Source organism: Chelonia mydas, chromosome 1 (assembly GCF_015237465.2).
Source record: "Chelonia mydas isolate rCheMyd1 chromosome 1, rCheMyd1.pri.v2, whole genome shotgun sequence".
NCBI lineage: Eukaryota > Metazoa > Chordata > Testudines > Cheloniidae > Chelonia > Chelonia mydas.
Window position 1 is genome coordinate 250,904,586 of NC_057849.1, and position 15,535 is coordinate 250,920,120.

The window sequence follows — 15,535 nt, forward strand, 5'->3', positions numbered from 1 at the left end:
TTTTTGAGTCTTTGATGACAGTTTTCTCTGTTCCCATGTCACTCCAAATTCTTTTGGAAGAACCAGGAGTCTGACACACAGCAAATTCCCCAGATTAAAAGGCACTGTGTACTACTTCAGGGAGAATTACCATAACAAGAATGTAGATTGGTATCTAACTGGCATAGTTGGGCCTGTTTGCAGTAAAGAACTATGGAAGCTGGCATGCTGTGTGTGTAGGTGAAGTTTCCAATCCTCCTGTCAGCCTGCATAGAATCATAGAACTGGAAGGGACCTCGAGAAGTCATCTAGTCCAGTGCCCTGCACTCAAGGCAGGACTAAGTATTATCTAGGCCACCCCTGACAGGTGTTTGTCCAATCTCCTCTTAAAAATCCCCAATGATGGAGATTCCGCCACCTCACTAGGCAATTTATTCCAGTGCTTAACCACCCTGACAGTTAGGAAGTTTTTCCTAATGTCCAGCCTAAACCGCCCTTGCTGCAATTTAAGCCCATTGCTTCTTGTCCTATCCTCAGAGGTTAAGAAGAACAATTTTTCTCCCTCCTCCTTGAAACAACCTTTTATGTACTTGAAAACTGTTATCATGTCCCCTCTCAGTCTTCTCTTCCCCAGACTAAACAAACCCAATTTTTTCAATCTTCCCGCATAGGTCATGTTTTCTAGACGCTTTATCATTTTTGTTGCTTTTCTCTGGACTTTCTCCAATTTGTCCACATCTTTCCTGAAATGTGGTGCCCAGAACTGGACACAATACTCCAGTTGAGGCCTAATCAGCGCAGAGTAGAGCGGAAGAATTACTTCTCATGTCTTGCTTACAATACTCCTGCTAATACATCCCAGAATTATGTTTGCTTTTTTTGCAACAGCATTACACTGTTGACTCATATTTAGCTTGTGATCCATTATGACCCCCAGATCCCTTTCCGCAGTACTTCTTCCTAGGCAGTCATTTCCCATTTTGTATGTGTGCAACTGATTGTTCCTTCCTAAGTGGAGTACTTTGCATTTGTCCTTATTGAATTTCATCCTATTTACTTCAGACCATTTCTCCAGTTTATCCAGATCATTTTGAGTTTTAATCCTATCTTCCAAAGCACTTGCAACTCCTCCCAGCTTGGCATCATCCACAAACTTTATAAGTGTACTCTCAATGCCATTATCTAAATCGTTGATGAAGATATTGAACAGAACCGATCCCAGATACATCACAGTGCTAAAGGCAGGAATAACTGAGACAAGGTCATCACCACCAGCAAGGGATAATCTCCTAGCCAACTGGAGATGGTAGAAAGCATTACTCGTGGATGCTCAGATATGACAGCTTAGCCTCAGCAAGGAATCCAACAGCATTCCTAAACTATGGACTGACTTGACCAATTGTGGGTGTAAACCTTCCGCAAAAGGAGACTGCACCATAGAATAATGTAAGAAAGCCACGGCTTACCACTGACCACCAGAAAATCTGTTGTTGGCTTTGAGCCTCATGCTTCCCTGCAAAGGGGAGCAAGAAGCAAAAAGACCCCCCAAAGGTGGGTTGCAGTAGAGTAAATATGGGTGACAGCTCCATGGCATGCCCCTGCGTGTCCTTACAAGGAAGCTGAAGAAGCCTTGTCAAGTGGACATCACATGGTTGAAAATATGTGAGTTTGGAGGAGTGAGGGCAGGGACAAGGAGCTGCTACCATATACAGCATGCTGTCCTAGGACCCTGCTTAATGCACTGCTGAGCGGAAATGCAGTGCTGGTCTGACTGACATTATCTGCCCCAGAGAGAGAGCACAGTCATGGCAGGAGGAGTCATGCTGCCATCAGGAGGAGTTGTTGTGCAGATGTCCAGGGTAACAAAAGTCCAGTTCAGACTGTTCTATAAAATTCTTTGGAAAAAGGTATAAAAAGAAGACAGAATAAATGAGTCCAGACCAAAAGGTCTACTGAAACCACCCAAGAACGGTGTTGAAATCATGACCACTAAACAAGAGAATGGAATTGGAAATGAATGGACCAAAATTGGTGTGTCAGCAAGCAGGCCTAAATAGCAAACACAATGATGAGGGGATGAGCTATTATTCCTATCACCCCCTTTCAGCTCATTAAAAAAGAGACTAGGAGGGGGGAAGGTATCAAAACACGAGGGCTGGAGACAGGTGAACTGAAAGGAGTGAGCTCTACCATCATGGTTGCCACCCCAATCTTCTCCTGGAACCCACCCTGACACCACTGGGCCTTCATTGACCTGATCCTGACAGGTGCCCTGACCACACTGAACCAAAGAGAGGGACACAGCTGACATCACCACCTCTACCAGGCTAAATCCCAAACATCTGTAGGGATGTGAGACTTGGGTTGTAGCTGTCATGCCCTCCCTTGAATATCATTTTCCTTTCCCCACCTTATTTCTTTTCTTTCTTCTCTTTTTGCCTTCTAAAACGAGTCTGGCTTAGCTGGCTAAGATTGTATCTTTCACAACCCTGTTGCGAGCCCATGACCAGAGAGGCAGATAAAAGCAATACCTTAAACAGCCCAACACTGGAACAGCTTGCCAGGTCTGGGAGTGATAGATAGGACTGTGTGCTCCGGGTTTCTTCAGGAGTGAGATTACAAGCAAGACTGAGCACCAGAGACAGAAGCTGCACTTTGTCTTCACTGTGCTTTTCTCTCCCCTCGTATATGTTTTTCTTGTTTTGTTTTGAAAGGGATCAGGATTGGACTTTAACAACAACAGCAACTTCAGCCCATTTCAACTATCTTTTTCTCTTCCCCCCCCCCCCCAAGACAGTTATTACATCTTTAATACCATCTCAAAGACTGTCGGGCTGGGGTTTGCTAAAAACTCTACAGCTAAAGGGAATGAAGAAATGCTTCCTTTAATGCATTACAGTTCAAATGCTTTCACTGCTTTTTCTTCTTTTTCTGTAGCTTTAATAAAAGTTTAAAACGCTTTTTAATAGTGGTTGATTCCATGGGGCTAAGCAGGGCGAGGTCTCTGTACTCAAAACCATGAGTCATGTTTAATGTTGTATAGGGACAGGGTCATGTTAACATCTTTGACTCTTGGGCCATTTAGTCCATTCCAATTAACAGAGAGTGGAGGACCCAGTGAGCCGCCCAGATGGACCAGTCCCACATATGGAAAACCTCCCTATTCATGCTTGAGTCCCACTGTGGTCCATCTTCTTCCCCCTTGCTTTGCTCCACCTCACACTTCTGAATGAAGAGAGGCCTCTGGCCCCGGTTTTTGAAAGCAATCCTTTTCAGACTAGGTGTCCTGCTGTCATTTATAAACGTACCTGTTTGTTTGACTGGTTTACAATATAGCACAGTATCTCTAGTGTGCTAAACTGAAGACTAATAGGAGATGGTTGAGTCTACCCAGACTCTAGATCTATCCTGTACACCTTATAGTAGTCTGTTTAAAAGATGTTAAAAATAAATAAAAATAAAATGTAAATGAGCCTCATCCTCCTTCCCCCGCCCCCGCTCCCCTATCCCTATATCAGTACCACGTCTAGCTAGTGTACCTTTTTAAAGCCTAGTACTTGAGAGGTAGATTAGCACGTAGCATTTACATGGCCATGCAGAGGCAGGGAGACTGTAGAGTCTCCATCCCTTACCCCCTCTTGTGTGACCCACCTAAGGATTAACCAGAAACATTCAGAAAAGTGCAGGAGCTTCTCCCTCCCCCATTCTGACCTGTGCTGGAACAGCTGTCCCAAAAAAAAGGGGTAAGGAGAGAAGGGGAGTAGGCAGAGCCGTGACTCTGTTCCTCTGCTCAGCTGCACAGGAAGAGTACGCTGTACCCCTTAAAGGGAAGTAGCAAATTACTCCACCAACCCCACCATCAGTGGGGAGCACCCCTTGCCCCAGTGCAAGGCTGTGGCTACATTTAACAGTTTAGCTCTCAGGGCCCAGTTCTACCATTCTGGCTCATGCTGAATAGTACTTCATTGTGTGAGTAGCCCCAGGAACCGCCTCTCTGAATAGAGGACTATGGAACACTAGTAAAAGTGGCCAAACTGGACGCTTAGAAAGCACTACAAATGACTGATTACAAATCACGCAGATACATGGAGTCACTCTATTTGCTCAGTGTAGAGCACATATTTACACTAAGTGACATTTGCATTTTCGAGCTGAGTTGGGGTAAATCTTCGTACAGATTGTTCTTCAGAGCATCTCTCTCCTATGGAAACAAATGCAAATATATCTGGCATATAGCATTAGAAAACTACAACAGAACTAGTAGCTGGAATGCCGTTTTTATGAGTACTAAATGTGTGGGGGGGTTTCATTCATTTTAGGTACACAGGAAGCTACAACTATGGTAGCTATAGCAACCAGCACCCCTATCCAATGCAGAGTCAATATCCATCTCTATCACATGACACTACTATTTCTGGACCACTTCATTACTCAGCTTATCACAGAAGCTCTTCACAGGTAAGTCTGTTGTCTTACTGCCAATGCATGATTTAATGTATTAAATAAAGATTTTAAACTATCTGTAATCAGCATTCAAGCTATTTTAAACTGTCTTTAATACGTGGTGTTATATGCTATGCCCTGATTTTTACTCTCAGCTTTTATAGACCATAGTGGTCTAAAATTCCTCATAAAAATTTTTATCATGGCTGCAGATTCTTTTACCAAAAGTGACTTTAATCTGTGAAGTTGTTTTTGAATGCTATGATCTTAAATGAAATTGATGGGATTACAAAAAACGTTTCTTTGCCAAGCACCGGTCTAAAATATCAGTTTAAATAACTGAACATTTGCATTAGCTGTTCTGAAGTGAAGGAGACTTCTCATTTGTAATAAATGTTTTAAAACAGCAGACATAATTCATCTGATGCTAGGATTGTAGTCCATTTTTTTGCAACCTTTGCCTTTGAGTATTGATTTTTTATTATTATTATTATTATTATTTTTTTTTTTTGGCCCTGAGCTTGTAACAAATACTGCTTGCATTTCAACTCGTAAAACAGAGGCTCAGTATTTTACTGCATTTCTGAAACTTATATTGGCATCTAATTAAATATGCTGGGTGAAATCCTGATCCCACTGAATGGGAGTTTTGCCATTGTCTTCATGGAGGCAAGATTTCATCCCATGTTTCTCATAAAGTTGCTTTAAGAACTTTTGTAACTTGCAGCACAATTTGGACTCTATCTATCCATCTATCTAATCAATCATGTAATATTAAAATCATGTCCATTTATTAAAGCTGTTTGTCTGTATGAGCCCCATAATGGCTTGAGATGATATAAAGCCTACGTGTTGGCTGTTTCAAACATATGTACTGGGCTTTTATGTCGTACCAATAAAATAAAAACCAGCAGGATCTTATTAAAGGGAAAAAGGCAAAATACCACATTTATTGTGAATACAGAAAGAATCATAGTAAGCAGTTAGTTACAGCTGTAACATTCCATTCAATCTCATCTTTATTCACACATTCATTCATACACACACACACACACAGGTTCTGCAAGGTTGTTATCATAGTAAGCAGTTAGTTATAGCTATAACTTTCCATTCAATCTCATATTTATTCACACACACACACACACACACACACACACACGTTCTGCAAAGTTGTTATCATAGTTACCAGCCTTAGAGTTGCTCATGCCAAGCCACTGGCCAGGTGGCCTGGACATGAGGAGGGAGCAGGGCCTTGTCAGATGCTCATCTGATGCTCCTGGAAGTTGGTTTGCAGAATCAGACCCCAAAGTTCTCACTTTTTAGAGTCTATTTTTATAGGAATTTCTTTCTATGCCAGTCTATGGGAATTGCTTCATCATGCTGTTGCTGAATCAATCAGCAGATAGCACATTCCTGACGGCTCCTAGATGTTATCTTGTTCTTTGGTTCTCCCATTCTTGAGGCTGTTGGGTGGATTCCAGTCTGCCCTCCGGGGGTCCTCTGGTTATTTCCACTTGACGCCTTCTTCAGCCGATGGACACTGGATTCTTAGGCTGGCACCTCCCTGATCATTCAGTTATTATCCACACCAAGCATCCATCCACATACATCCTCTATCTCTATTTTAATCACAATTGTTAATACAACAAAAGGGCGGGGAGTCTCTGGGTGCTGTTTCTATTGTTAGAGTATTGCTTTGAGTCTCTGTGAATTGCTTTGAGAACAGACTCTGTCTTAGAATGTACTAACACAACTAGCAGCTTGCAAGTTTCACACACAGAGGGAGAGAAACAGTACCAAAAACCAAGAGACCTCTTAATTAGTAATACCCTGGAATTTAAACTATGGGGAATCAAACTCGTTTGTGATTTTAATATAGAACTTCTTTAATATGATCCAACATTTATGCACTTCATATTTAGGATTTGTATCTGGCTGAGTCAGTCATTTCATTGTAAATAAAAACTGTGGGTCTCACTCACCGCCGCATTACTCCAGTTTTCATTTAATTTAAATGGAGTTATATTGGCATGAAACTAAAGTAGTACCCAGTGGTGAATCAAGCCCTGTGTCTTCTGACTCAGGTTTAGTTTCACTGATTGGGAACCACTTGCACTTTGTTTCTGCATGTATTGTGAAGCACTTTCAAATTCCACTGCATGAAAAGCACTATCTTAGTCCACTTTCTATTCTACGCCTCATACTGTACATTAACTACACTAATTAGTTTTTTCAGTTCATAAAACTGTGCCTGTCAGAACCAGCATGGGATTTAGAGGTGCAGGCACAGCCGTTGGCAACAGGACTAGTATGGATCCACAAAGCAGTGAGGTTCTGGGGGATACACAGAGGGTGCTGACCTATTGCACAGTGTGGAGCACAGCTCCATGAAGGCTTTGTGTCTTGGAGCATGCAGGAAGCAGGTAGGGGCAGGATTCTGGAGGAGGCAAAGTTGGGAGTGTCCATCTGAATGGATCCTCCTATCTTTCATCTATAGGGAATTTAGGGAGACACATAAGGGGCCACGGAGCCTACTCCAGTCATTAGGCTGGAGCAGCTTTCATGGAGGATGCAGTATGTCCTAATGAATAGAGCATTGGCCTTGGACACAGGAAACCTGGATTCTAGCCCTGGCTCTGCCACTTGCCTGCTGGGTCACCTTGGGCAAATCACTTCCCCTCTCAGTGTCCCAGTTTCCCCTTCTGCAAAATGAGGATAATGATACTCTGTAAAGCACTCTGAGATATATGAATGAAAAGTGCTGCATAAGAGGTAGGTATTACTAACAGCTTGACAGTGACTCAGTGGCCTGTGTGAAGAGATTCCTCCCACAATTTCCTATGCATCTTCCAAGCACCTAGCCCAGACAGTTATGCCAGGTGCTGGGTAGAGACTCTAACCTTTAGTGCAACAGCTATATCTACAGTAAGAAGAATGAGTGGATATTTAGGTTTAGTAGTGCAAGACAAGTTTGTATGTATCCGTTTTTCACTACAGTATGTATTCTTATGTTCTGTAACAAACCTTTGAAATCAAAGACTTTTCACCTTTTGGAAATCAGTTTTCCATCTCAGTTATTAATTGCAGAAAATATATAATAACAATTGCATGAAAAACAATCTAAATATGTGATCTAAGGACACATGCACTGGCTCAGTAATTATTGAAGCACATGTGTCTGTGTGTATAATAGAGTGTTTGGCTGTTGCTTTTGTTGAGAAATTTTGTCCCTTACTCAAATTTCTTATCCTCTTGTGACAGTCTTCAGTGTCAAACATAGCATATTGTTATGCAAATAACAATAAATAGAGATAACTACTTTGAGTGCACACTAATTTCATGGTTAAGGCAACATATGCAAATAAAATAAATTAAAATCATGCAGCCATTTCGAGGAAGATTTCTTTTTCAAGCATTGTTGCTGTAGTCAACTGTCTCTTCAAGTCCGGGTTTCAAAGAACTTTTCTGCCTTATTCAGCTCTTGAACATTCTAGAACAAAATAGAACAAGTAGATGTGTCTTAACTGATCATATTTCAGAGCAGTTACCTCAGCTTGAATTGAGTATGTTCTTTCTTACCCTCCTGGTAAACTGAGATTTTTTAATGCAGAATATAGTCAGCAAAAGCCTATTAATGTGCTAATTTTACATTTAAAGGAGCTATAAACTGCACCCAAAGATGCAAGAATGCTTCCAAGAGTTTTAATATGACATTGGCTGAAATCAAGGTGTTTTTTTTTTAAAGTTTAATGGAATGCTGTAAAATCTCTGCACTGATAAATGTTGTCATTTTATTAGTCACCCTTAATGCATAACAACTTAATTATGTGTTCTGCACTGAAAAGGTAAAAGAGGTATTATGAAGCCACATTTGTAAGGGAAACCTGCTGCAAGGAATCAGAGAGCAGAAGTCATGACTTTGCAAAATCAAAACAAAATGGGCCAAATTTGCAGGGTCCTTTGCAGACACAATTCCACTGAAGTCAGGGGAGCTGCACCCATTTATGCCAGGGGTGAAGTTGGTTCCATCAGTCTGCATGGGCTCTTCAGTCAAGTGGCATATATTTACCAGTGGGGTTTTTTTTCAAAAGAAATATTTTTCCATAGTCCACATTTGGTTTAAATAGAAAAGCCTAGTTGAGCATTATTTAGTGTACTACTTACCATGTTCATTACAGTAGTGCCTAGGAGCCCATCAAGAACTGGGTCTCATTGCATTAGGCCCTGTACAAACATAAGAGACAGTCCCTGCCCCAAAGAGCTTACCGCCTAAGTCAGTGGTTCTCAACCTATTTACCATTGTGGGCAGCATATGCAGCTCTCTATGTTATGTGGGCCGCATCCACAAAATATATATACTACCTGTATGGCACTGAGGATGTCACATGGGCCGCAGCTGTGTGCTGATTGGGCTGCAAGTGGCCCGTGGGATGCGGGTTGAGAACCATTAGTCTAAGTGGACAGATCAAACAAAGGAGCGGGAAAAAGGGTAACATGCAAGCAGAGTGAACAGTGTGATGGCTGCAAACATCAAGTTAGTCCCAGGATATTTTTGTTGCTTTTGTTTTATTATGTAAATCGTTTTGATGGGCTTATGTTAGGAGAGGATTGGTTAGATTGAAAGACAAAGGAAGAGTGGGGATTGAAGCAAACAGCCAATCAACACAGTGGAGTGAATGTTCAGAGGGAAAACTGCAGAAAGCAATCTGATGACTAGAGCTGGTGGAGACTTTTTTGACAAAGCATTTTTTTGTTGGAAAATGCCAATTTGTGAAAACCAGAATAGTTCATAGGAGAGGGACAGTTTTGACAAAACTTTGTTGGGAAGGTTTCTCAGGTCCAGGGTGGTGAGTGGGGAGGGGAGGGAGAGCCACCCAGGATAGCCACTAGCCAGGTTGTTTGGGTACTCACCTGGACAGGCCCGCCGATTGTGCCCAGACGATTTAAAAGTGCCCAGGGTGGCAGCCAAGAGCCCCGGGCCCTTTTAAACCTCCCAGGCAGGCCACAGGTCTCCTAGGTGCACACAAGCCCTCCGGACCCCGTGCTTTGAGGGGCCGGCGCAATTGGCCAGCGCGGTCGGTCCCAGAAGTGATGGGTCGATCCCAGAAGTGACGGCTTCGTCACTTCCACCCTGGTCCCTGCAGCCCCCCTAGGGATTGCCCTGGCCTTGGGGCCCAGAATTGCTGTGGGCAGGCCTGTACCTGGGAAACATGAGTTGAAGTCCCTGATCTGCTTGATTTGGAGCAAGTTGTGTCTGTTTCTCACCTCTCTCTCTCTCGCTTTTATCAAATAACTTTAGAAGGTCTCGGTTTTATCTCAATGCAGAATAGGAAACATTTCCAAAATCTTGAAAATATTCATGGGACAGGAAAACCATTTCCCACCCAGTTCTACTAATGACATCATCAGTAGCTGTGGGCTCCTGGTTGAACTGCTTTCTGCAGCTGCTGTGCTGGCTTCAGTCTCTTGCTGGCTCCTCCCCGCACTATCAGCTTGCTCCAATTCCCACTTAAGTCAGTGGGAGTCTTTTTATTGACTTAAATTGGAATTAGATTGGGTCCTTTATGTAGAATCTCTCTAGATGTATCTTAATCTTAGCCTGAATATTTTTAAAATCCATTTGCCTTCTGGTGGCATCTGCTGATAGTTCTCAGAGCAGCTGCTTCCTATTTATAATTGCTCGGATTTAGCACTCCAGGTCTGGCTCACCAGCAAGAAGAGCATGGTGCATCAATGTGAAATGATCTACTGTGTGAATTTGCTAACTACTGTCTCATTTTCTAGGCAATAATGCAGAACTGCATATGATCATATGTGACTCCTGCAACTAGTGAAGTGTGCAATGTTTATACATAAACACCTGTGTATTGCAGGTTATACTTCGTAAATTAGCCACCTACATAGTTTTAGCTGAGATGCTGCTGGTGTTACCTCATATTTAATAGGTCATTGGCAACAATTTTGTCAAAGAACGTCTGAGCATTTCCCCTAACAATCCATGGCACAGTGATGAGATGTATATTTTATTCATAATGTCACCGCCTAGCCACCACCTGTGTTGTCCAAAGTCAGCTGAGATTTGATCAAAACTTTTGGAATGAGAAATAGAAGAGCTTTACCCTGTAGCAGACTATGACCCAGTGTATCATTCAGTTAAAATATTATTCCACTTTCTTTCTAGACACCCATCTTCTTCCTTCTCAAACTCCAGAAACTGTTTGCTGCTTAACTGGACACTGAGTAATTTAGGCCCCAACATTTTTTGTTTTGTAAAACACCAAGTACTTTCACTACACTTATCTTAATATGAAGAGCTGTGTTTTCATGAACACGAAACCATATTTGTCTTTAATATTTTTAAATGTCTAGTAACTGAACATATGACACAATACATTCATCTCCAAGTCAGACAAATCAAACTGATTGATTTAAACTTTCCCCTATGATGTTGGAACCCAAACACAATAGCATTGCATTAATGTATAAGAACTAGGAAGTGACTCTGATTGGACACAGAATGCACAACTCACTTCTCTAGTTTCACTGTCCAAAGAAAATGTCATGTAAATATAAGGACAATCCTCTTAAACCTGGGACCGCCAGAGCCAAGAGCATAAGCCTCTGTAGACTGAGGTAAAGGACTGAGGCCCTGATGCCAAAAAAACACTTACGCAACTGCTTAAGACCATTCCTATTTAGGACAGCACTTTTAAGCATGTGTTTAAGTGTTGTGCTGAATAGCAATATGTTCCAGAATTGGGACCTACTTCTCATAGTTAGAAGCTGAATCAAAGTCATATGTTCTATAGATCTTCATGGATTAGGCAGAGAGGGAAAACAACACGTATTGAATAAAGAAAAGGAGTACTTGTGGCACCTTAGAGACTAACCAATTTATTTGAGCATAAGCTTTCGTGAGCTTCAGCTCACTTCACGACAGCTTATGCTCAAATAAATTGGTTAGTCTCTAAGGTGCCACAAGTACTCCTTTTCTTTTTGCGAATACAGACTAACACGGCTATTACTCTGAAACATATTGAATAGTGGATGACACAAACATTGCCAGGCCAGTGCTCAGCACGTGTGACAGACCATGAAAAATGTGTCCCATGAGTTTCAGGACAAGTGGTAATGCTAGTCTTTGATCTCCTCGTTGTGTTTATAGTGACAGCAATTTGGGGCAGTACATGTTTTGTTCAGTGCACACTGATGACTGGATCTCTACAAATGTTTACTGATGTTATCTGTTTAAGGCCACAGTTCCCTTGGAACCCCAATGTGGCAGTAGTTTAGTTTATTGCATGAGTTTAATGTGGGCAGCGAAGTGCCTGGAGGTCTACTAATGAAACAGGATTATAACCCACATGTCTGTGGGTATATGTGACTGGACACACCTTCTGCTAGATAGCACACGTGCATGTTTACCTGTGTACCTTCTCATAAATAACCTCTTCGCTCCTGCTAACGCTCACTGTGGTGTGGGATACACTGGTAGCACTGGTAACTCTAATACTACTATGCTCCTTGGGTGAAATTTGGGGTTGTACCTCTAAGAAGCACAGCAGAGAACTCACACCCTGGGGTTGAGGACAGAGGTTAAGGTTGCTTTAAGCCATGGTTGCGCTTTGCTGACACTGGGCTGTTCCAGGGACTGGAGAGGCCCCCAACATAACTTAGTCCTGAAGTCCTGTCTAAGTTACAGTAGCTTTGCAGGGCTGCCCTATGGGCTGCAGCACTGCATGAGCAGCCCTGCCTCTGACATTCCCTTCACAACCACTGATATGCCCAGAGGCCAGGTTTTGTGAGTGGGGGGAGGTCCATGGAAGTCAGTCTTACTCCTGTCTGTTTGCAATGCTTGCTCCAGGGGAGTTCTCTTCCACCTGGAACTAGTTCTTTTATACTCCCTTTACACCCTTCTTGCCTGCCTTAATGGGGCTAGAGAAGGGATGAGAACCTCACCCCAAGTGCACTATATCCCTACACAATAGATTTCCCTTTTCCATATGTCCTCATCCCCCAATAACCACTTTATAATCCTGGAAACTGTAATACCCATTAGAATCAGCCAGTTTCCTTATATTTAGTCGTGACATTAAGAATAAATAAGGACCAATATGTCCAAATCCCATTTAAGAAACTTGAATTATTGTTCTAGAAGATATGAGTTCATAACTGTCCATCAGACTGTTATTTACTCAATTGAAATAGTCATGTATTTCTATTGGAAAGCAGAAAATGACATTTTAAAAAGTAAGCATTGGTAACGTTTTCAAAAGCCCCTAAGTCCCATTTTCAAAAGTGCCTAAGTCACTTACCCTACATCTGTGATGGGCCAAGACACACCAAACCTAGCTTTGTACAGAAAAGAGTCAAATTAAAGGTTAGAAAGGAACAACCAATCCATAAATAGCTTTTATTATTAAATTCCATTAGATGTTACTGTACAACTTTCCAAAAAGTTCATTTGTAACCAGGTCTTTAATACAGATATAACTTTTGACTAGGTACTTATGAATCCTAAAGATAATGTTTGATGTATATAATAATGACTTCCAATGCTGTTCAAAAGTGTGAGCTAATGCAATATAAAGTTAGAGCTGCGTTCATAAGGAAAATATTTTGCTATTTGGACAGAGACACCTTTCACCTTCTTGCATAATCAACCGGCTTGCTAAAGGGTAAGGATAAAGAGATTATTCTTCAGCCTTGCTCTGAAGGAACTCAGACTCCTTTGTTGGGAGAAGACACTTAACATAGTATTTTCTAAAATAATACTAAAAGAAATTGAGTTAATTTAAAATTTTTGCGGAAAGGCCTTAACAATAATCAGCTTAAAGTCACCCAACTTAAAGGAGTTAGTGTTTCTTGTCTAGTTTAAACAGCAGTGGTAGCAGCGAGTGTGAGTTGACCCAGAAAATAGTAATTTCCTGTCAAGAGCCCTCCAACAAATGTCGCTTTTATATCTGGCAAAGATCACTAGGCCCCAGTGTTTTGAGTTCAGCATGCTTAAGCACTCTTCATTAAACCGGATGTAAAGTGTGAAAGGTGATTCAGGCAGCCTGGGCAGGCATCCGCGCAGATGGCTATGCTTTGGACACTCCAACAAGGCTGAATAGATGCTTCATTGGTTGAGTTAATAGTCAGGCAGGGGCCAATGGGTACTTTAAAAATATTGTCTTTCAATGGTCTCTTCACTGTAGGGAAAAAGAAGTCACTGACTCATTTGCAATTAGCTGACCTACCATTACAAAACTTTCCATGTTGGATTCAGTCATAACAGAATTTATTGTAAAATAGTAGATATTTGGAGTCCATATTATTTTCAGGCAATTATTCTTTTTATATTCGTGACACATTCATAAACACAGCTGCATCTGGGGTATTTGACTAAACAGAAAAGCAGCACACTGTATCCTGTCCCCTTATGCTCAGTCATTAGCCCTTGCTCGCGAGTAAGCCTCACTGCGGCATATTAACTGAAAGTGGGAAGGCAGATTAGCTCTCCCTTTCAATGCATTATGGAGTTTGCTCCATAGGCCAAAGCTTAAATCCAAAAATGGCATCTTTTTGATATGTTCATCTACTCTACCTGCCAAGTGAACTGCATTGTGTGACTCCCTCATACAATGATGACATGGCATGACCTGGAGAACCTGTGAGGTTTCCCTAGAGACCGTTCGGTTTCCCTTGAACGTTGTTGAAATTTTAGAAGCCTGCTGTACATCCCAGAGAGAGCTTCTTCTGGAGTGTATAAGGTCCTCGTTCTCAGTTCATGCAAGGAGGTGAAGTCCTGGCTTTGAATCCCAGCCTTTGCCTCACAGCTTCCAGTAGGAAATTGTAGCATGTCGGAATGGCAGAATGTTCTAATCTGATTAGCAAGAGGGAAAGTTGTTTAGAACATCAGGAAGAAAAGATTTTTTTAAGCCAGAACACTGGCTCCAAGTGTAACAAAACTTCAAGTTAACATTAAATTCTAATGTGAATTAAGACATAAATCAATCACAATGTTTATAAGACAAGATCTTGATTCGGCCAATATAGTATTTTCCCAATTTAGCTCTAGTTCAGGCCAAGCTTCACACAGTGGGCCCCTGGAGAGTACACATTTTTCATTTCAATTATCCCTGAAGCTTTTACCTTTTCCCAAATGGTTCATCTTTGTCCTTGCATAGGACAATTTGTGAACATTGCTCCTAAGGGGCTTCTGAGGCTAGGAAGGAGAACAGCTCACAGCTTTGGCCACTATAGAGTGGGACATTGCGGTTGATTTAATGACCTCCTCTGAACAGCCCTAGCCAACACATTAAGTTGGCTGCAGATAAGGCCCTTTGTTTTAAGTTTTTACTGATTTTTTACTGAAAAATTCCCAGGTTTTACAAAAGCTGTTGTTCTGTTTTTACTATTTTCACCCAAATTTTGGACCACACAAGTACATGAGACTACTGATTTTTACATTACATTAGGTAGATATGTTTATTTTAATAATAAATTAGTCTGGGGTGAATGAGAGGCTGTCTGTTAAAGTAAGGCAATGCAGTGGAAGACACACACATATATGCATGCATGTGCATATGGGTATGTACTGTTAATGTACAGTTCATCAAATAAACTACAGCATTAAACTGCTTTACTTTCAATACTCTGACTTTTCTCTATTTGTTGCTTTTTTTCTAGACTCCCATCCCCCAATAGTAATCTCAATATTTACCCAGAAAACTGTGAAGTAATCTTTTGCATTGATTTTTGCCCATTTTTAAATTTTTGTAATAAACACTGACATTCCTGTGAAATTTTAAACAAAATAAAAACTGAAAACAAAGGGCCTTAGTTACAAAGTATTGTTTGATTGTACTTTATGGCAGCACATTTGTACAGCTGGACATATGGTAGAGATGGTCTATATTTCCTAGCATCCCCATATGATTGACTGAATGAATTTCAGAGGGATTTTACCTTCCCACTTCATATATTGCTTATGTGGTCCAAGAAAATTTAGTTCTTGAGCATATTAATGGAAAAGATCTTCCAATGAGTTTTTCACCTGACACTTTAAAGATATGAAAAGTTTTTAAACTTTACCTGGAACTATTTATATTTTATTTAAATATTTATA

At 41.2% G+C, this 15,535-nt stretch overlaps 1 protein-coding gene across 3 annotated transcripts in view; it reads left to right on the forward strand.

The window, feature by feature from the left end:
- The window catches only part of RFX4 (regulatory factor X4), a 131,751-nt gene that overhangs the window by 111,334 nt on the left and 4,882 nt on the right, over positions 1 to 15,535 (forward strand). For all 3 annotated transcript variants that reach the window (XM_043542267.1, XM_037880166.2, XM_037880158.2), the window contains one exon: positions 4,299 to 4,437. In XM_043542267.1, the coding sequence (XP_043398202.1) occupies positions 4,299 to 4,437 (139 nt within the window). The remainder of the gene's footprint in view (positions 1 to 4,298; positions 4,438 to 15,535) is intronic.